The following is a 14,694-nucleotide window of genomic DNA, read 5'->3' on the forward strand; positions in this document are numbered from 1 at the left end:
ATAATTCAGAGGTAACCAAGTATAGTTCAATTAAATGAATAAGCATATTTCCTTTGCTCAATTTAATACCCAGAAGAAAAGGAGGTATAAGTTATTCATTTGGTTCTCCTTAAAAAACAGATAAAACAATTTTAGGAAGAGAAAACATTATTTGAGAATTAATGATAATACTAGGAAGACTTTCTAATAAACAGAAATATGTGACTCTAAAATTAAGTCTACAGGTACATACTAGTACACCCTTAATCCAGCCAAACTTCACGACTCCTTTACTTTCCGCAGTGTATGTGACCACAGCCTCTCTGGTTGGCGTGCTTTCTTCTCCATTTGCAAAGCCATCCTCAAAAGGTTCCTGGTCATAAGAGGAAATGTGAATTATGCTTAGGAATTATTTAACATCTAAAACCACTTGATAAAACAAACATCACTAAACACACTTAACCATGTTTAAGGAGGGCACAGTACAAAATTCCAAGAATCAAGTTTCTAAATATTTTACCTGAAAGTGAAAGTCACTCAGTTGTGTCCAACTCTTTGCGACCCCATGGACTATACAGTCCATGAATTCTCCAGGTCAGAATACTGGAGTGGGTAGCCTTTCCCTTCTCCAGGGGAATCTTCCCAACCCAGGGATCGAAAATGTAAATCAATAAAGTGGAAGAAAACCTTAATCACTGAGTTTTAAATCGGTAAATCTTACTGTGACAGCAAATCCATTTTAATAATTTCAAATTTTAATTGCATTTTGGTGTTATCCAGAGAACACAAAGAATACTATTTGCTAAGTACAGGCTAGCCAGGTGGATCAATTCAGACCTTGTCTCTCTAGCCACAACTCCATATTGCCTGGATGCATCCAACCCATATCTGAAATTTCAGTGTTAACACTGTGAAACTCCTCTTTGGAACCAATGAACAGTTTTCTCTGTACAGTTGCTGATAGTATGACTCTGTTGACCCCAAGGTTCACTCCTAACTCCTGTCTTTACTCAGTACTTCATTCAGTGCTCTTCACTCTTTCCTAACTTTTCTCAGATTCAGACATGAACTGGTTGACACAGTGCATTTTCACAAGTGTTTCCCTCTAAGGCTTTCATGTATGCTTCATGTCTGATTCTATAATTCTTAGTTTCTGTTCTGTACATTCTCTTTTCCTGTCCATAGTTCCTTTTAAACAATCATTTTCAGTGGTTACACCCTCTACTGAATTCTGAATATAATTTTTCTCACAAAAATGAGCTGAAGCAAGTTTTGTGTTACAACAGAGTGAAATGCATGTAATAAAACAAACTTCCTTTTTTTCTTTGACTTCTGTTAGCCAAGTAGATTCAAATGCATTGTTGCTGATGGTTTTTCAAAGTGCTGTCAACCAAGACCTGCTGTTGTTTAGTCGCTAAGTTCTGTCCAACTCTTTTGCGACCCCATGGACTATAGCCTGCCAGGCTTCTCTGTGCATGGGATTTCCCAGGCAGAGACACTGGGGTGGGTTGCCGTTTCCTTCTCCAGGGGATCTTCCCGACCCAGGGGTTGAACCTGCATCTCTTACACTGGCAGGCAGATTCTTAACTACTGAGCTACATGTGTTTTTCATTTATCCTGGGTATACACACAGGAGAATTGCTGGGCCATGTAGTACCTGTTGCAGTGACTACATCTTTTCATTTTTCTCACCTCTTCTTCTCTATCAGACTGCAGACTGTCACTTCTCATTTCAGTCAATGTATCTACCTATTTTTAGTCCTCTTTCTCACGTAGAATTTGACATAAACCAGTAACAGATAAACATGTTAGAAACATGTACAAACAGGAAAAATATCATCAGGGACCTGGTAGCTCAGCACCCCACTTTGGCTTTACCTCCACTGTCGTTTATGTTCTAGACAGTAGGACATCACTGACGAGTTCCCCAGGCCTGGCCCCCAAAAGAGAACTGATGACTCAACTGTTCCATTACCCAAATAAAGCTGCCTCTTAACTCAATTAACTTTAAAATAGTCAGAAGTTCCTTAGATTTCACTCTAGAATATTTAATGCTCTTCAGTTATAAAATAACACTTTAAATTATTATATAACCTGCAAGTATTTCAAAGAAAATTCAATATCTATAATAATAGAGAGACTTTCTATTCCCATTTCTATTAAAAGAAAACTAAAGATGTGTGTACCTAACAGGCTACTTTCTCCAAGGCTAAGTACTAATGTGGGTGTCTTTAATAATTCAGAAGCAAGATGGCATCTCAAAATTTTTGCTGTGGATGTTTATTAGAATTCCACCTCAAAGTTGAAGATCTAGCAATAATTACACTACTTTCCACTATGAACTATATTTAAAACACAAAATAAGGTTTTTCTGCATGAATAATATATTTTGAAACAAAGATGAATCCAAACAAACTTTTAACTTCCTTATCATGTTACAACACTTTAAAAAGTGTTATTAATCTTTAAAATACAATTCAAAAATTAAAATCAATTATGTCATTTATATTTAAATCAATAAATTTAAGTTAATGAAATTGGGTTTATAATTATATTAATTTCCAAAATAATAAGAAACCAATGTACAACACATATTTTGTTTCTATAAATACATTAGTTTCAGAGAAATACAGAAACAGTTGAGTATGGCATTTTATCTACACACGCACACAGACTATTATATACAAATCTTATTACCAGAAGAATTTCACATGTACGATTATGGACTATATATTATACTGACAGAAGGTACATAAATAAAATCTTTTATCTACCATTTTTAGGCAAACGATTTTTTTGTTTTTTACTGTTTTTCATATAATTAAGACAATGTCAAAAATAAATGATTTTTTGGATAATACCATATTGAATGAGATGGACCAAATTAATTTAAATATATTTGGGGAAATAATCTTTGAAAATGTAGCACTGTGAACCTGAACCTACAAAGCAGGGATTGAGACTGGGAGCAAGAACGGGGTGGCGAAGAGAGGAAGAGGCAAGGGAAACAATGGAAGACCCTCTCTGGAAGGCCCTCGGTGACAGGAAGGATTTCTCAATGAAATAGAGAGAGATACTGATCAATTACGTCAGTCTGAAAAGAAAATGATTAATTCAATTGGACATAATGAATTTGAGGAGCCACGAAACAAAGAGTTCTACCAGGCTATTAAAAAATTCATGACTGAAACTTAGGAGAGGGGCCAGGGATAAAGAGCTAGCGGGAGAAGCCATGGGGAAAAAATGCAAAGAGAAACTCTGGGAGAGAAGACCTGAGTAACTGACCATGTCTCTGGGACAAAAAACATAAGAATGAAAGGGAACTCTGATTTCCATGGTTATCATTTCTTTGCAGGGAGTAGAGAAAAGTAGAATTTTTACACTATGGATACTATCCCTTGTATATTCAAATTTCTACCTCAACTTGATCATTCTTTTCTCCTCTAATCATGGTTATCTTTTTGCTATACACTGCACATCCCACCTCCAAATGCCCAGCCAAACTTGCTGAAATACTATACAGTATATTCATCAATGCTCACCGATCTGGCTTCACCATGCTACAACACTGAAATGTTTCAAGACATTCAAAGACTTCTCTGCTGCCAAATATAATAAGTCTAATGTACATTTTTTAGTCTCTGTCTCAAAGGTCTTTTGAAGTAGCTCATGATACTGTTGACAAACCCCTCTTTCTTCAAACATTTTTTGAAATACCATACTCTCTCAGCCTCTTTGCCCCAGCATTTAAATGGTAGAAGTCAATTCAACACTTGGTCTTAGCCCCATCTCTTTTTTTCACCCTATTTCTTCCCTGTGGTCATCTCACCAGACCTGTAGCTTTAACCACCATCTATATGTGACGAGTAATAAGTGATGGCTCCCATACATTTCCAGATCAGGTCTCCCCTCTGAATTTCAGCCCGCTATGTAAATACTGATGTTGTCACTTGAACAGTTCATTATGTTTACTACTCCAGCTCTTACCATATAAGAAAAAAAGAAACTGTCAATGTATCACAAACAACAGCTTTTTTCCAAATGAAAAGGAGAGGAAAGTAGTTTCTCTGTTTTGGATTAGTTTTTAATTGTTAAAGGTTTCAGTGAACACTTAAATATCAAAAAAGGTATTTGATCAGAAAGACAGTAAGTTCTTAATAATTAACATTGTTTATAATATAAATTTAGATTTATTCTGCAATGCATATATTTAAGAATTTACAGTTTTTCAGTTTCTAATATCCAAAATTAACTTGTCTTTTAATTCACTGGTTTAAAGTATCTTTTACATACCAGAATTCATAGTTCATATTCTGCATGACCTAAGAGAAAATACTACTTCAATACAAGGGGTTGGTTTAATGATGATTCCTCAGTAAAAAAAAAAAAAAAAAAATTCTTGCCAAATTTACCTGTTGTTTCTTCCCTAACGTTTAAGAATTTTCCTGAGTATTTTAGAGACAACCTAGGATGAAGCCAGGTTTCTTTTTACAATAATCGACAAAAACAAAGCTTTAGGAAAAAATACTTATCCAAGGATTTTTTAATTACAGTTAATAACGTCTCACTGGCTCTGTAACCTAGAGTGGAGTAATATCTTCTGTGTATATCCTCACCATGGGCACGCCAATGCACTTTTCACTGACAAATGCTTTAAGTACATATTACATTAAAAATGTCACAGTTGTTCTTTCTTTGGACATCCCAGTTATTTAAGTCCACAAAATTTTCATCTCAAGTGTACAAAGTAGTATAGATGGTGTTTGTGACATCACTAGACAAGGATGTGAATACCCACGAAAGATGATCGTGCAGGGATCAGGATGATTTATGATCACATGCTTTCTCCAAAGTTGAATAAAGGGGCTTATTATTGTGCAAAGGAAAATCAAGACTGTCTAGACAGTGCAACTTCTGAATACAGTTAAAAAATACTAATAACACATTTGGGCAAAGCCTATTCGCTATATATTCATTTTTATAGAAATTCATTCTGTTTTTACCATTAAACTGGTAAAAGCTTGGTAAAAAGTATCTCAGCTCAGCAATTTTAGATCATAGCAGGCAAAAGACAGTAAGCTACACACTTTTTTTAAAATTTGGGAGGAGGGGAAAATGTTCCAGTTTTTATTGCTTTACTGATATTTTAAAGAACTGAGCAAAGCTGTATCAAACTATCTCTTGAAGTCTATGGCTACTAAAATATCGTTTCCAGACAGACGTAAGGCTGCTGAAATATGGACACCCTTTGAAGAGGGAAATGTTCCAATCCCTTAAAATAGCTCCTGATATTCTTTTATTTGAAGATTCTACAGTTGCAAAAAGCAGTTTCTGGGCATAAACTACAACCACATCTTTCTATTCATTCATTAAACAAATATTTACTAATTGATTTTATTAAGAACCATGCTAGGGACTTTTCTGCCCTCCCAGAATTCACATTTTTATAGTAGAGACTAAAAATGAAAGGTAGGTTTTCTATCTTTTATCCAGGGCATTTTCTACTATACCAATAAGTCTCAACCAATCAAAGAAACGGTTGGGTGCTTCTTTTCAAGTCACACCCTCTTTATGATAAAGTTTGTTTCCTATGTAAAATGGGATAATAATCCCTGACTATGTGTACCATCTCCTTGGAGTCTCAAAACTATAAATAAAGATCAATGTATTATAGCCACATATAGCAGTAGGGCCTTCTTAAAGCTTGACTATCAAGTCAGCTGATATGACTTGACTGTAGTACAGCAATTTAACTTTGAGTGCCATGTGAGAAATGTGAGAGTGTGACTCACAGTTAATACATTTCAAAAGGATTAGCAGAAAACTTATTCCCAGGTGGCCTGGCTTTTCAATGCCTGGCCACTTCTCAGCAAGGACAAGATTACACACTCAGTTGACCCCACCAGAGTAAAGGCAGCAGTTTCCCTGGGGCTGCACACATCTCAGCGCCCACACAATGCGCTCTCATGGCACCTGGCGGGAAGCTCAAACCCACCGTGTTACATGGAGGACCAAAGTGCATGCCAGTGAGCATTCCTTAACTCTCTTACAACTAGGGACCCTTCTCCTTCTGTCCCCACACTGTATCTCTCATATACATGTTGCATTAAACCTCAATCATGCTTTATGGTCTCATGAAGGCAAGAGGACGACAGAGGACGAGATGGTTGGATGGCATCACCGACTCAATGGACATGGGTTTGGGTGGACTCCAGGAGTTGGTGATGGACAGGGAGGCCTGGCGTGCTGCGGTTCATGGGTTCACAAAGAGTCAGACACGACTGAGCAACTGAACTGAACTGAATGCATGCTTCTGTGTAAAGGTCCACTTATTTAGAGGAAAAAAATTTTCTATTAGTGTTACCTCAGCAACTAGAAAGTAGTTATTAAACTAATACACCAACTTACAGAGTTAATGTGAGGGTTGTATAAGATAGGGTATTCACTTACATAGAAACACAAAGTTAAAATTATTGAAGATGAAAATTGCAAAAAAAAAAAAAACAGGAAACAATATTAGATAGCTTTAGTTTTGCAACATGACAAAATTATACGTACTGGCTAATCACTTTCTGGCTGCCACAAAATATGGGTTAATGAATCATTTACCCTGCCAAATGAAGACTAGGGAACTACACTGCATTACAGCATTTTGAACTATGAAGTAACATTTGGATTCCAAACACAACTGATGTGACTTTTTAGACAGTAAATCAACCTTACCAAATCATCTTAAGCCACAGAGGGAAAAAAAACATGAACAGGAATACAATGTTGGGGGCAGATATAAAGCTATAAAAGTTCAAATGCATTTAACAACTACTTATTTAGAAGACTGAAGAAGGAAATGGTAACCCACTCCAGTATTCTTATCTGGAGAATTCCATGGACAGAGAAGCCTGGCAGGCTACAGTCCATGGCTGGTCACAAAGAGTCAGACACGACTGAGCATGACCAACCTAGATAGCATATTCAAAAGCAGACACATCACTTTGCCGACTAAGGTCCGTCTAGTCAAGGCTATGGTTTTTCCTGTGGTCGTGTATGGATGTCAGAGTTGGACTGTGAAGAAGGATGAGCGCTGAAGAATTGATGCTTTTGAACTGTGGTGCTGGAGAAGACTCTTGAGAGTCCCTTGGACTGCAAGGAGATCCAACCAGTCCATTCTGAAGGAGATCAGCCCTGGGATTTCTTTGGAAGGAATGATGCTAAAGCTGAAACTCCAGTACTCTGGCCACCTCATGCGAAGAGTGGACTCACTGGAAAAGACTCTGATGCTGGGAGGGATTGGGGGCAGGAGGAGAAGGGGACAACAGACGATGAGATGGCTGGATGGCATCACTGACTCGATGGACGTGAGTCTGAGTGAACTCTGGGAGTTGGTGATGGACAAGGAGGCCTGGCATGCTGCGATTCATGGGGTCGCAAAGAGTCGGACACAACTGAGTGACTGAACTGAACTGATGCATAGGGTGGTAGCTACTCTCTACCAGAGAACAGAGAAATTTTTAAATATACAAAAATGCTTATCCTTATTCAGGTTATCACGTTATCTATTCATTGATGTGTCTGTGGCTGCTGCTGCTGCTAAGTCGCTTCAGTCGTGTCCGACTCTGTGCAACTCCATAGACAGCAGCCCACCAGGCTCCTCCATTCCTGGGATTCTCCAGGCAAGATACTAGAGTGGGTTGCCATTTCCTTCTCCAGTGCATGAAAGTGAAAAGTGAAAGCGAAGTTGCTCAGTCTTCTCCAACTCTTAGCAACCCCAGGGACTGCAGCCCACCAGGCTCCTCCGTCCACAGGATTTTCCAGGCAAGAGTACTGGGGTGGGGTGCCATCACCTTCTCCAGTGGTTGTAGCAGACAATGCTAAAAGTTTCTGTTAACTACAACCACCAAAAAGGTCAAAAGTCCAGCATAAGGGTGATCACATATAAGTAGAACTGAAACATTAATCCATTCCAGAAGTTTCAAATTATTCCAAATTAATATTTGTAGTAAACGAAAAACAAGTAGGAAAAGCCTATTTAACAGTGCAACAATCTGCCTGAGTTGTTAAATACACAGTATTTTCATCTGTTTCTGAGCAATTATCTTATTATTTCCTATAACTACATACACACAGGGAAAATATCACAGATAAAAGGATGATTTTTTTTCCCCCATGACTCTCAAAGAGTTTGACTCTGGATATGAATTGATTTGTAGGTTAGGCAATAATTTGGTTTTATATATTTGGACTCCTATTATCTGTCTGGCTTCCTTTCATAATAGCCAGCATTTACTGAAAGCCTACTGTGTGCCAGACACTTCCCTAAATGTTTACACATACTCTTTCCCTGAACTGCAACATCTTTGAGAGATAGATATAATCTCCACCTAACAAAGGTGGAAACAGTCTTCTGATAGGCTAACTTACCCAAGCCATGCAGCTGTTAACATGGCAATGCAGAGAATCTTCTAAACAGGAGAATTCCATGCATTACAGTGAGTGAGCCAAAGTGAATTATTTTAAGCTGTCTATTTTGAGTAAGAGGACTATAGACAAATTGCCCAACTTAAGAAACTGTCCTGCTTATACTTCCCAATTCCTCAGCTATTTTCACTCTTACCTTGCTTCATCCTTCCTTCCTCTGCTTTCCAATCTAGAGAAGCTAAGGGTCTCTGATATAATCCTCATAAAAAATGACAGAAGTAGTTCTGCACTGCATGACAGCAGAGGGGATATTTTAAAAATCTCTTTGCGCTTTGCAGAAATTCCCCCAGGGTCTACAGTGTATATGAGACTGCTGCAGACAGCTGCATGAGACCACCTATGAGAAAGAAGTGCTAGTGTATAGACAGAACCCACCTGGAAGGCATGTAAAATGTTTAAATATGAAATTGTCCAAGATAGTTACATTAGTTATTTAACTTCGGAAGCTTTTTTGGATGCTGTGGTGGTAGACAGGGTAGTTAAGACAGACCAATCAATCATTTGGTTTCTGTGTTACCTAGGATATTCTTTTTCCAATTACAAACCATGTTAGCTGCTCAAGTTAGCAACCTCTTTTGATCAAATGCTCTAGGTCAGGGCTTCCCTGGAGGCCCTGTGGTAAAGAATCCACCCGTCAATGCAATGCAGAAGACATGGGTTCAATCCCTGATCCAGGAAGATCCTACTTGCCTCGAACAGCTAAGCCTGTGCACCACAACTGTTAAGCCTGTGCTCTAGAGCTTGGAAGCCGCAACTACTGAAGCCCACTCACCCTGGAGCCCGTTCTCCACAACTACAGAAGCCACTGCAATGAGCAGCTCGAGCACTGCTAGTAGAGAGAGCAGCCCCCACTCACCGCAACTCAAGAAAACCCTGCACACAGCAATAAAGACCCAAAGCAGCCAAAAATAAGCAAAACAATAACAAAATATTTTTTTAAATGCTATTTAGAAAAGGCAGAGGAACCAGAGATCAAACTGCCAACATCCACTGGATCACTGAAAAAGCAAGAGAGCTCCAGAAAAACATCTACTTTTGCTTTATTGACTATGCCAAAACCTTTGACTGTGTGTAGATCACAACAAACTGTGGAAAATTCTTCAACAGATGGGATTACCAGATCACCTGACATGCCTCCTGAGAAATCTGCATACAGGTCAGGAAGCAACAGTTAGAACTCGACATGAAACAACACACTGGTTCCAAATCGGGAAAGGAGTACGTCAAGGCTGTATATTGTCACTCTGCTTATTTAACTTCTATGCAGAGTACATCATGCAAAATGCTAGGCTGGATGAAGCACAAACTGGAATCAAGATTGCCGGGAGAAATATCAATAACCTCAGATATGCAGATGACACCACCCTTACGGCAGAAAGCGAAGAAGAATTAAAGAGCCTCTTGATGAAAGTGAAAGAGAAGAGTGAAAGAGTTGGCTTAAAACTCAACATTCAGAAAACTAAGATCATGGGATCTGGTCCCATCACTTCATGGCAAATAGATAGGGAAGCAGTGGAAACGGTGACAGACTTCATTTTTTGAGGCTACAAAATCACTGCAGATGGTGCCTGCAGCCATGAAATTAAACGATGCTTATTCCTTGGAAGAAAAGTTATGACCAACATAGATAGCATATTAAAAAGCAGAGACATTACTTTGCCAACAAAGGTCCCTCTAGTTAAAGCTATGGTTTTTCCAGTGGTCATGTATGGATGTGAGAGTTGGACTATAAAGAAAGCTGAGTGCCAAAGAATTGATGCTTTTGAAATGTGGTGTTGGAGAAGACTCTTTTAGAGTCCTTTGGACTGCAAGGAGATCCAACCTGTCAGTCCTAGAGGAAATCAGTCCTGAATATTCATTGGAAGGACTGATGCTAAAGCTGAAACTTCAATACTTTGGCCACATGATGCAACTAACTGACTCACTAGAAAAATCCCTGATGCTGGAAAAGACTGAAGCCAGGAGGAGAAAGGGACTACAGAGGATGAGATGGTTGGATGGCATCACAGACATGATGGACATGAGTTTGAGTAGGCCCCAGGAGTTGGTGATGGACAGGGAAGCCTGGCGTGCTGAAGTCCATGGGGTGGCAAAGAGTCGGACACGACTGAGTAACTGAACTGAACTAAGGTGATTCTAGGTTCTCTCCTCCCATTTATAATTTATCATTGCAACCTCTTGACCCCTGGGAATCCACCTACACATCCATGCCCTTTCTGGAAGGCTTGAAAAATAAAATTACCCACACAGAATTCTTGAAGTTTATCATTAGTGGTCTGTGTCCATGCGTAGCAAGATTTGACATAATTGAAGAAAAAGTAATTATTAGTCTGTTTTAGAAGTAAAGTTTCTGGGGAGGGAGGTGGGAGGGGGGGTTCAGGATGGGGAACACGTGTACACCCATGGCGGATTCATGTTCACGTATGGCAAAACCAATACAATATTGTAAAGTAATTAGCCTCCAATTAAAATAATTAAATTTATTTTAAAAAATAGAAGTAAAGTTTCTGTATTTTTACAATTACAGACTTTACTATTCCTAATAATTTTTCTTTAACTTTTTTGTACATCCTCAAAATCCTATCCTTTAAAGTTAGGAAATTTCTGAAAGACTTCTAACTAAAATATTTAATTTGATATAACACTGCTTTATTGTTGAAATGTTGGTTTTAAAGTATTTCCTCTTGGGGAACTTTTTGCTTGCTATTCCCTCTGTTTTTAACACACTTTGAAAATGGCTGGCTCCTTCTCAACCTTTAGGTCCTCACTCAAATGCAGCCTCCTTCCCAGATCATCCAAACATATAGTTTCTTCTCAGTGATGCCCCTTTTATTTTCTTCATAGCATATATCACACTTGGTAATTTATTTATTCAGCTCTTGTTATCTAAGCATCTACCTCTACTCCTTCAAAATAAATTAAAATGGCCTTCCCTGACATTTTTAATCAAAGACACAGAGAATAAATATTGAGCCTCTATGGGCCTTTAGGAGCAATCCCTGTTTTCCAAATAATGTCCTGAAATAGTAACAGGTAAAATTTTATGTCCTGAGTCAGATCCAGGTTCAAAACCCAGCTTTGCTACTCACTAGCTATGTGAAACTCTGGCAAGTTAACACCTCTGGCTCTCAGTTTCCACATCTGTAAAATGGAGATTGTATTACCAATCCCACAATGTTTGAGAAGATAAAGTGAGAAAACGTGACTGTACAGAACACAAAAAACTCTCACATACTGCTAGTGGGAATATAAAGTGGTACACAACTTTGGAAAAACAGTTTGGGCATTACCTATGTAAGCTGAAAAAAATGCACACCTTTTCATCCAGCAAATCTACTCCTAGAAACATCCCTATAGATAAACGACACTTAAATGAAGCAGGACACATATTAAAATATTCATGTCAGTATTGTTAACAAGTGCCAAGGACCAGAAACAATCTCAAACGTCCACAACTACACAACAGCAGCATGTCATATAACGAGGGATCATCAGGAGTACAAGCGAATGAATTATAAATACACACAGTGAGCAAAAGATGACAGATAGAAAAGAACCATAGGATTCCACATAGAGTTTTAAAGCAGGCAAAGCTAGACTAATGGTCTCCAGGAATACATAAAGGTGACAAAAGACATAAAAAAAAAAAAAGACCCAGACCCAGACCCAAAGAAATAGTCACCGTTTAGGACAGTGGTTACTTTTGGCACAGGAAGATTAGAGTGGGGTACACAGAGGGTTTCTGGGGTGCTAGCAATGGTCTATCCTTTGATTAAATTACACACAGGCTTTATGTTTTTTCTTTGCTATATTTCATAATTTTTAAAAGACCTTTAAAAGGTTAAAAAAGAAAACATTAATTACTTGGTACATTGTCTGACATTAAAAGTAAGCAGTTGATAAATTTTGGCTATTATTATGGACAACAAACAAGTGATATATTATTGCAACTGCCCATGGATAAGTTTAAATAACTAGATGTTGAACAAATACATAAAAATAAATACTGCAAAACATTATTAATCTAGACTCCACTACATTGCTTCTTATAATATTGACAGTTTAAGATGACCTTTGGAAGAATAAACAAAAACATGACCTATACGTACAAATATGGCACCTCCATGCTGAATCGTGCTAAAGGATGATAGCCTCTACCATCAGCACGTCAACAGGGTAGAGGGTGAAGAACCGGCTCTGAAGTGACCCAGCTACTAGAAATGCTTTGTATTGTCCCTGCTGTTTAAAATGCCTTTAATAAATGAGCACTTCCTCCCTGTGTTGCTTGCTTTAGTGGCAACTGATAAGCACTTTAGAGCAGGGCTGCTGCCGCTGCTGCTAGGTTGCTTCAGTCGTGACCGACTCTGTGCGACCCCACAGATGGCAGCCCACCAGGCTCCACGATCCCTGGGATTCTTCAGGCAAGAACACTGGAGTGGGTTGCCATTTCCTTCTCCAATGCATGAAAGTGAAAAGTGAAAGTGAAGTCGCTCATAAGTGTCCGACTTTTCGTGACCCCATGGACTACAGCCTACCAGGCTCCTCCATCCACGGGATTTTCCAGGCAAGAGTACTGGAGTAGGTTGCCACTGCCTTCTCCATTAGAGCAGGGCTAGCAAGGGTTAATATTACACTGCACAATAAGAGAACAGAAACAAGACTTCTGGGCCCAGCTTTATTTAAGCAAATTAAATCATTGTTAATGACAGAAAGAGGAGTGGGAAATCTTCATTTCAGGGTACGGTTAGTATAAGAGAATTCACTACTTTCTTTACAAGCAGATTACTGATTTAAAACATTATACTTCAAGAAAGTTAAAATTCACAAAAAGAATGCTATTTAAATTGTAAAAACAAACTTTTGAACTAAAGCATTCATAAAGATACTTTAGATAAAAATTTCTCATACACTTCAATAGCATCTGTTTAATACTAATGTAAGCTAAAGTGTTAATAGCATGAACCAAAGCCAAATCAGTATCTATAAATGGATGCATACATATGCAAATACAGATGTCAAAGTGGCTGGGCTTATTCTAACCATTTCTTCATCAAGCACTAGCCAATGATATCATCCCAAAGCTACCAACATTTCCTATCCGTGCTGTCGGTGATTGGTGTATTCAGTGTAATGCCCCCCATACAGACTATGCTCTCAAAACAAAGTATTGTTTTACAGGAATCCAATCTGCTCTGGCTAACAATGGTCTATTAATATCCAGCGGCATTAATGCAGAGCTCAAAACTCAAGTGCCACAGATAAAAGTGGATGCTGCGACCATGTGACTTTACAATGAACCAAGTCAGAACTGCTGATTACAGTCAAAGAATTCAGTCCTCTACCTAGCCCATCTTGTTCAAGACTGAGTTACAACAAAATGCATTAAGAGTACTTTAATTTATATATCATTTCAAATTCCATACAACCTGCTAATGTCAACAAACTATAGCTTAAAAGAACATTTTAATTGACGGTACCAGAAAACTTACTAAGTGATACTGGAAGATATAACTGTATCATTTACATTTCAAATTGTTTTATTTTTAAAATAAGGAGAACCAGAAGTTGTCAAGGATATAAACATGTGACTTAGTGACATTCTAAATATGTAGTATTAGAAATGCAATAAACATGGAGAAACACGTGGTAACAAAAACTTCATTTGGTACACAGTATGCACTTAGTAGCTCACATATTTCTTACATGAATATATGCTATTTCTCACTATGAATTAACGTCTTTCCCATTTTCTATAGAAGAAAATTGAGGACCTGAGGTGGCAAGTAAGATCATCCAAGTATTAAGTGGAAAAGGCAAGATTTAAACCCGTGACTGACAGTCAACTAACTACGTATGGAAAAAAAACTAGGAGAAATTGAAAACAAGATCAGATGACAGAAAGAGAAGAGGAACTAAAGAGCATCTTGATGAAGGTGAAAGGGGAGAGTGAAGAAGCTGGCTTAAAACTCAACATTCAAAAAACTAAGATCATGGCATCCAGTCCCATCATTTCATGGCAAACAGATGGGGGAAAAAATGGAAACAGTGACAAGCTTTACTCCCTTGGACTCCAAAGTCACTGCAGATGGTGACTGCAGCCATGGAATTAAAAGATGCTTGCTCCTTGGAAGAAAAGCCATGACAAACCTAGACAGCATATTAAAAAGCAGAGACATCACTTTGCCTACAAAGGTCTGTACAGTCAAAGCTATTTTTCCAGTAGTCATGTACGGATGTGAG

At 38.2% G+C, this 14,694-nt stretch overlaps 1 protein-coding gene across 2 annotated transcripts in view; it reads right to left on the bottom strand.

Annotated features, from left to right (window-relative positions):
- SLC12A2 (solute carrier family 12 member 2) overlaps positions 1-14,694 on the bottom strand; it is a 95,755-nt gene that overhangs the window by 69,141 nt on the left and 11,920 nt on the right. For both annotated transcript variants that reach the window (XM_068979286.1, XM_068979284.1), the window contains exon 2: positions 233-352. In XM_068979286.1, the coding sequence (XP_068835387.1) occupies positions 233-352 (120 nt within the window). The remainder of the gene's footprint in view (positions 1-232; positions 353-14,694) is intronic.

Source organism: Capricornis sumatraensis, chromosome 9 (genome assembly GCF_032405125.1).
Source record: "Capricornis sumatraensis isolate serow.1 chromosome 9, serow.2, whole genome shotgun sequence".
NCBI classification, from domain to species: domain Eukaryota; kingdom Metazoa; phylum Chordata; class Mammalia; order Artiodactyla; family Bovidae; genus Capricornis; species Capricornis sumatraensis.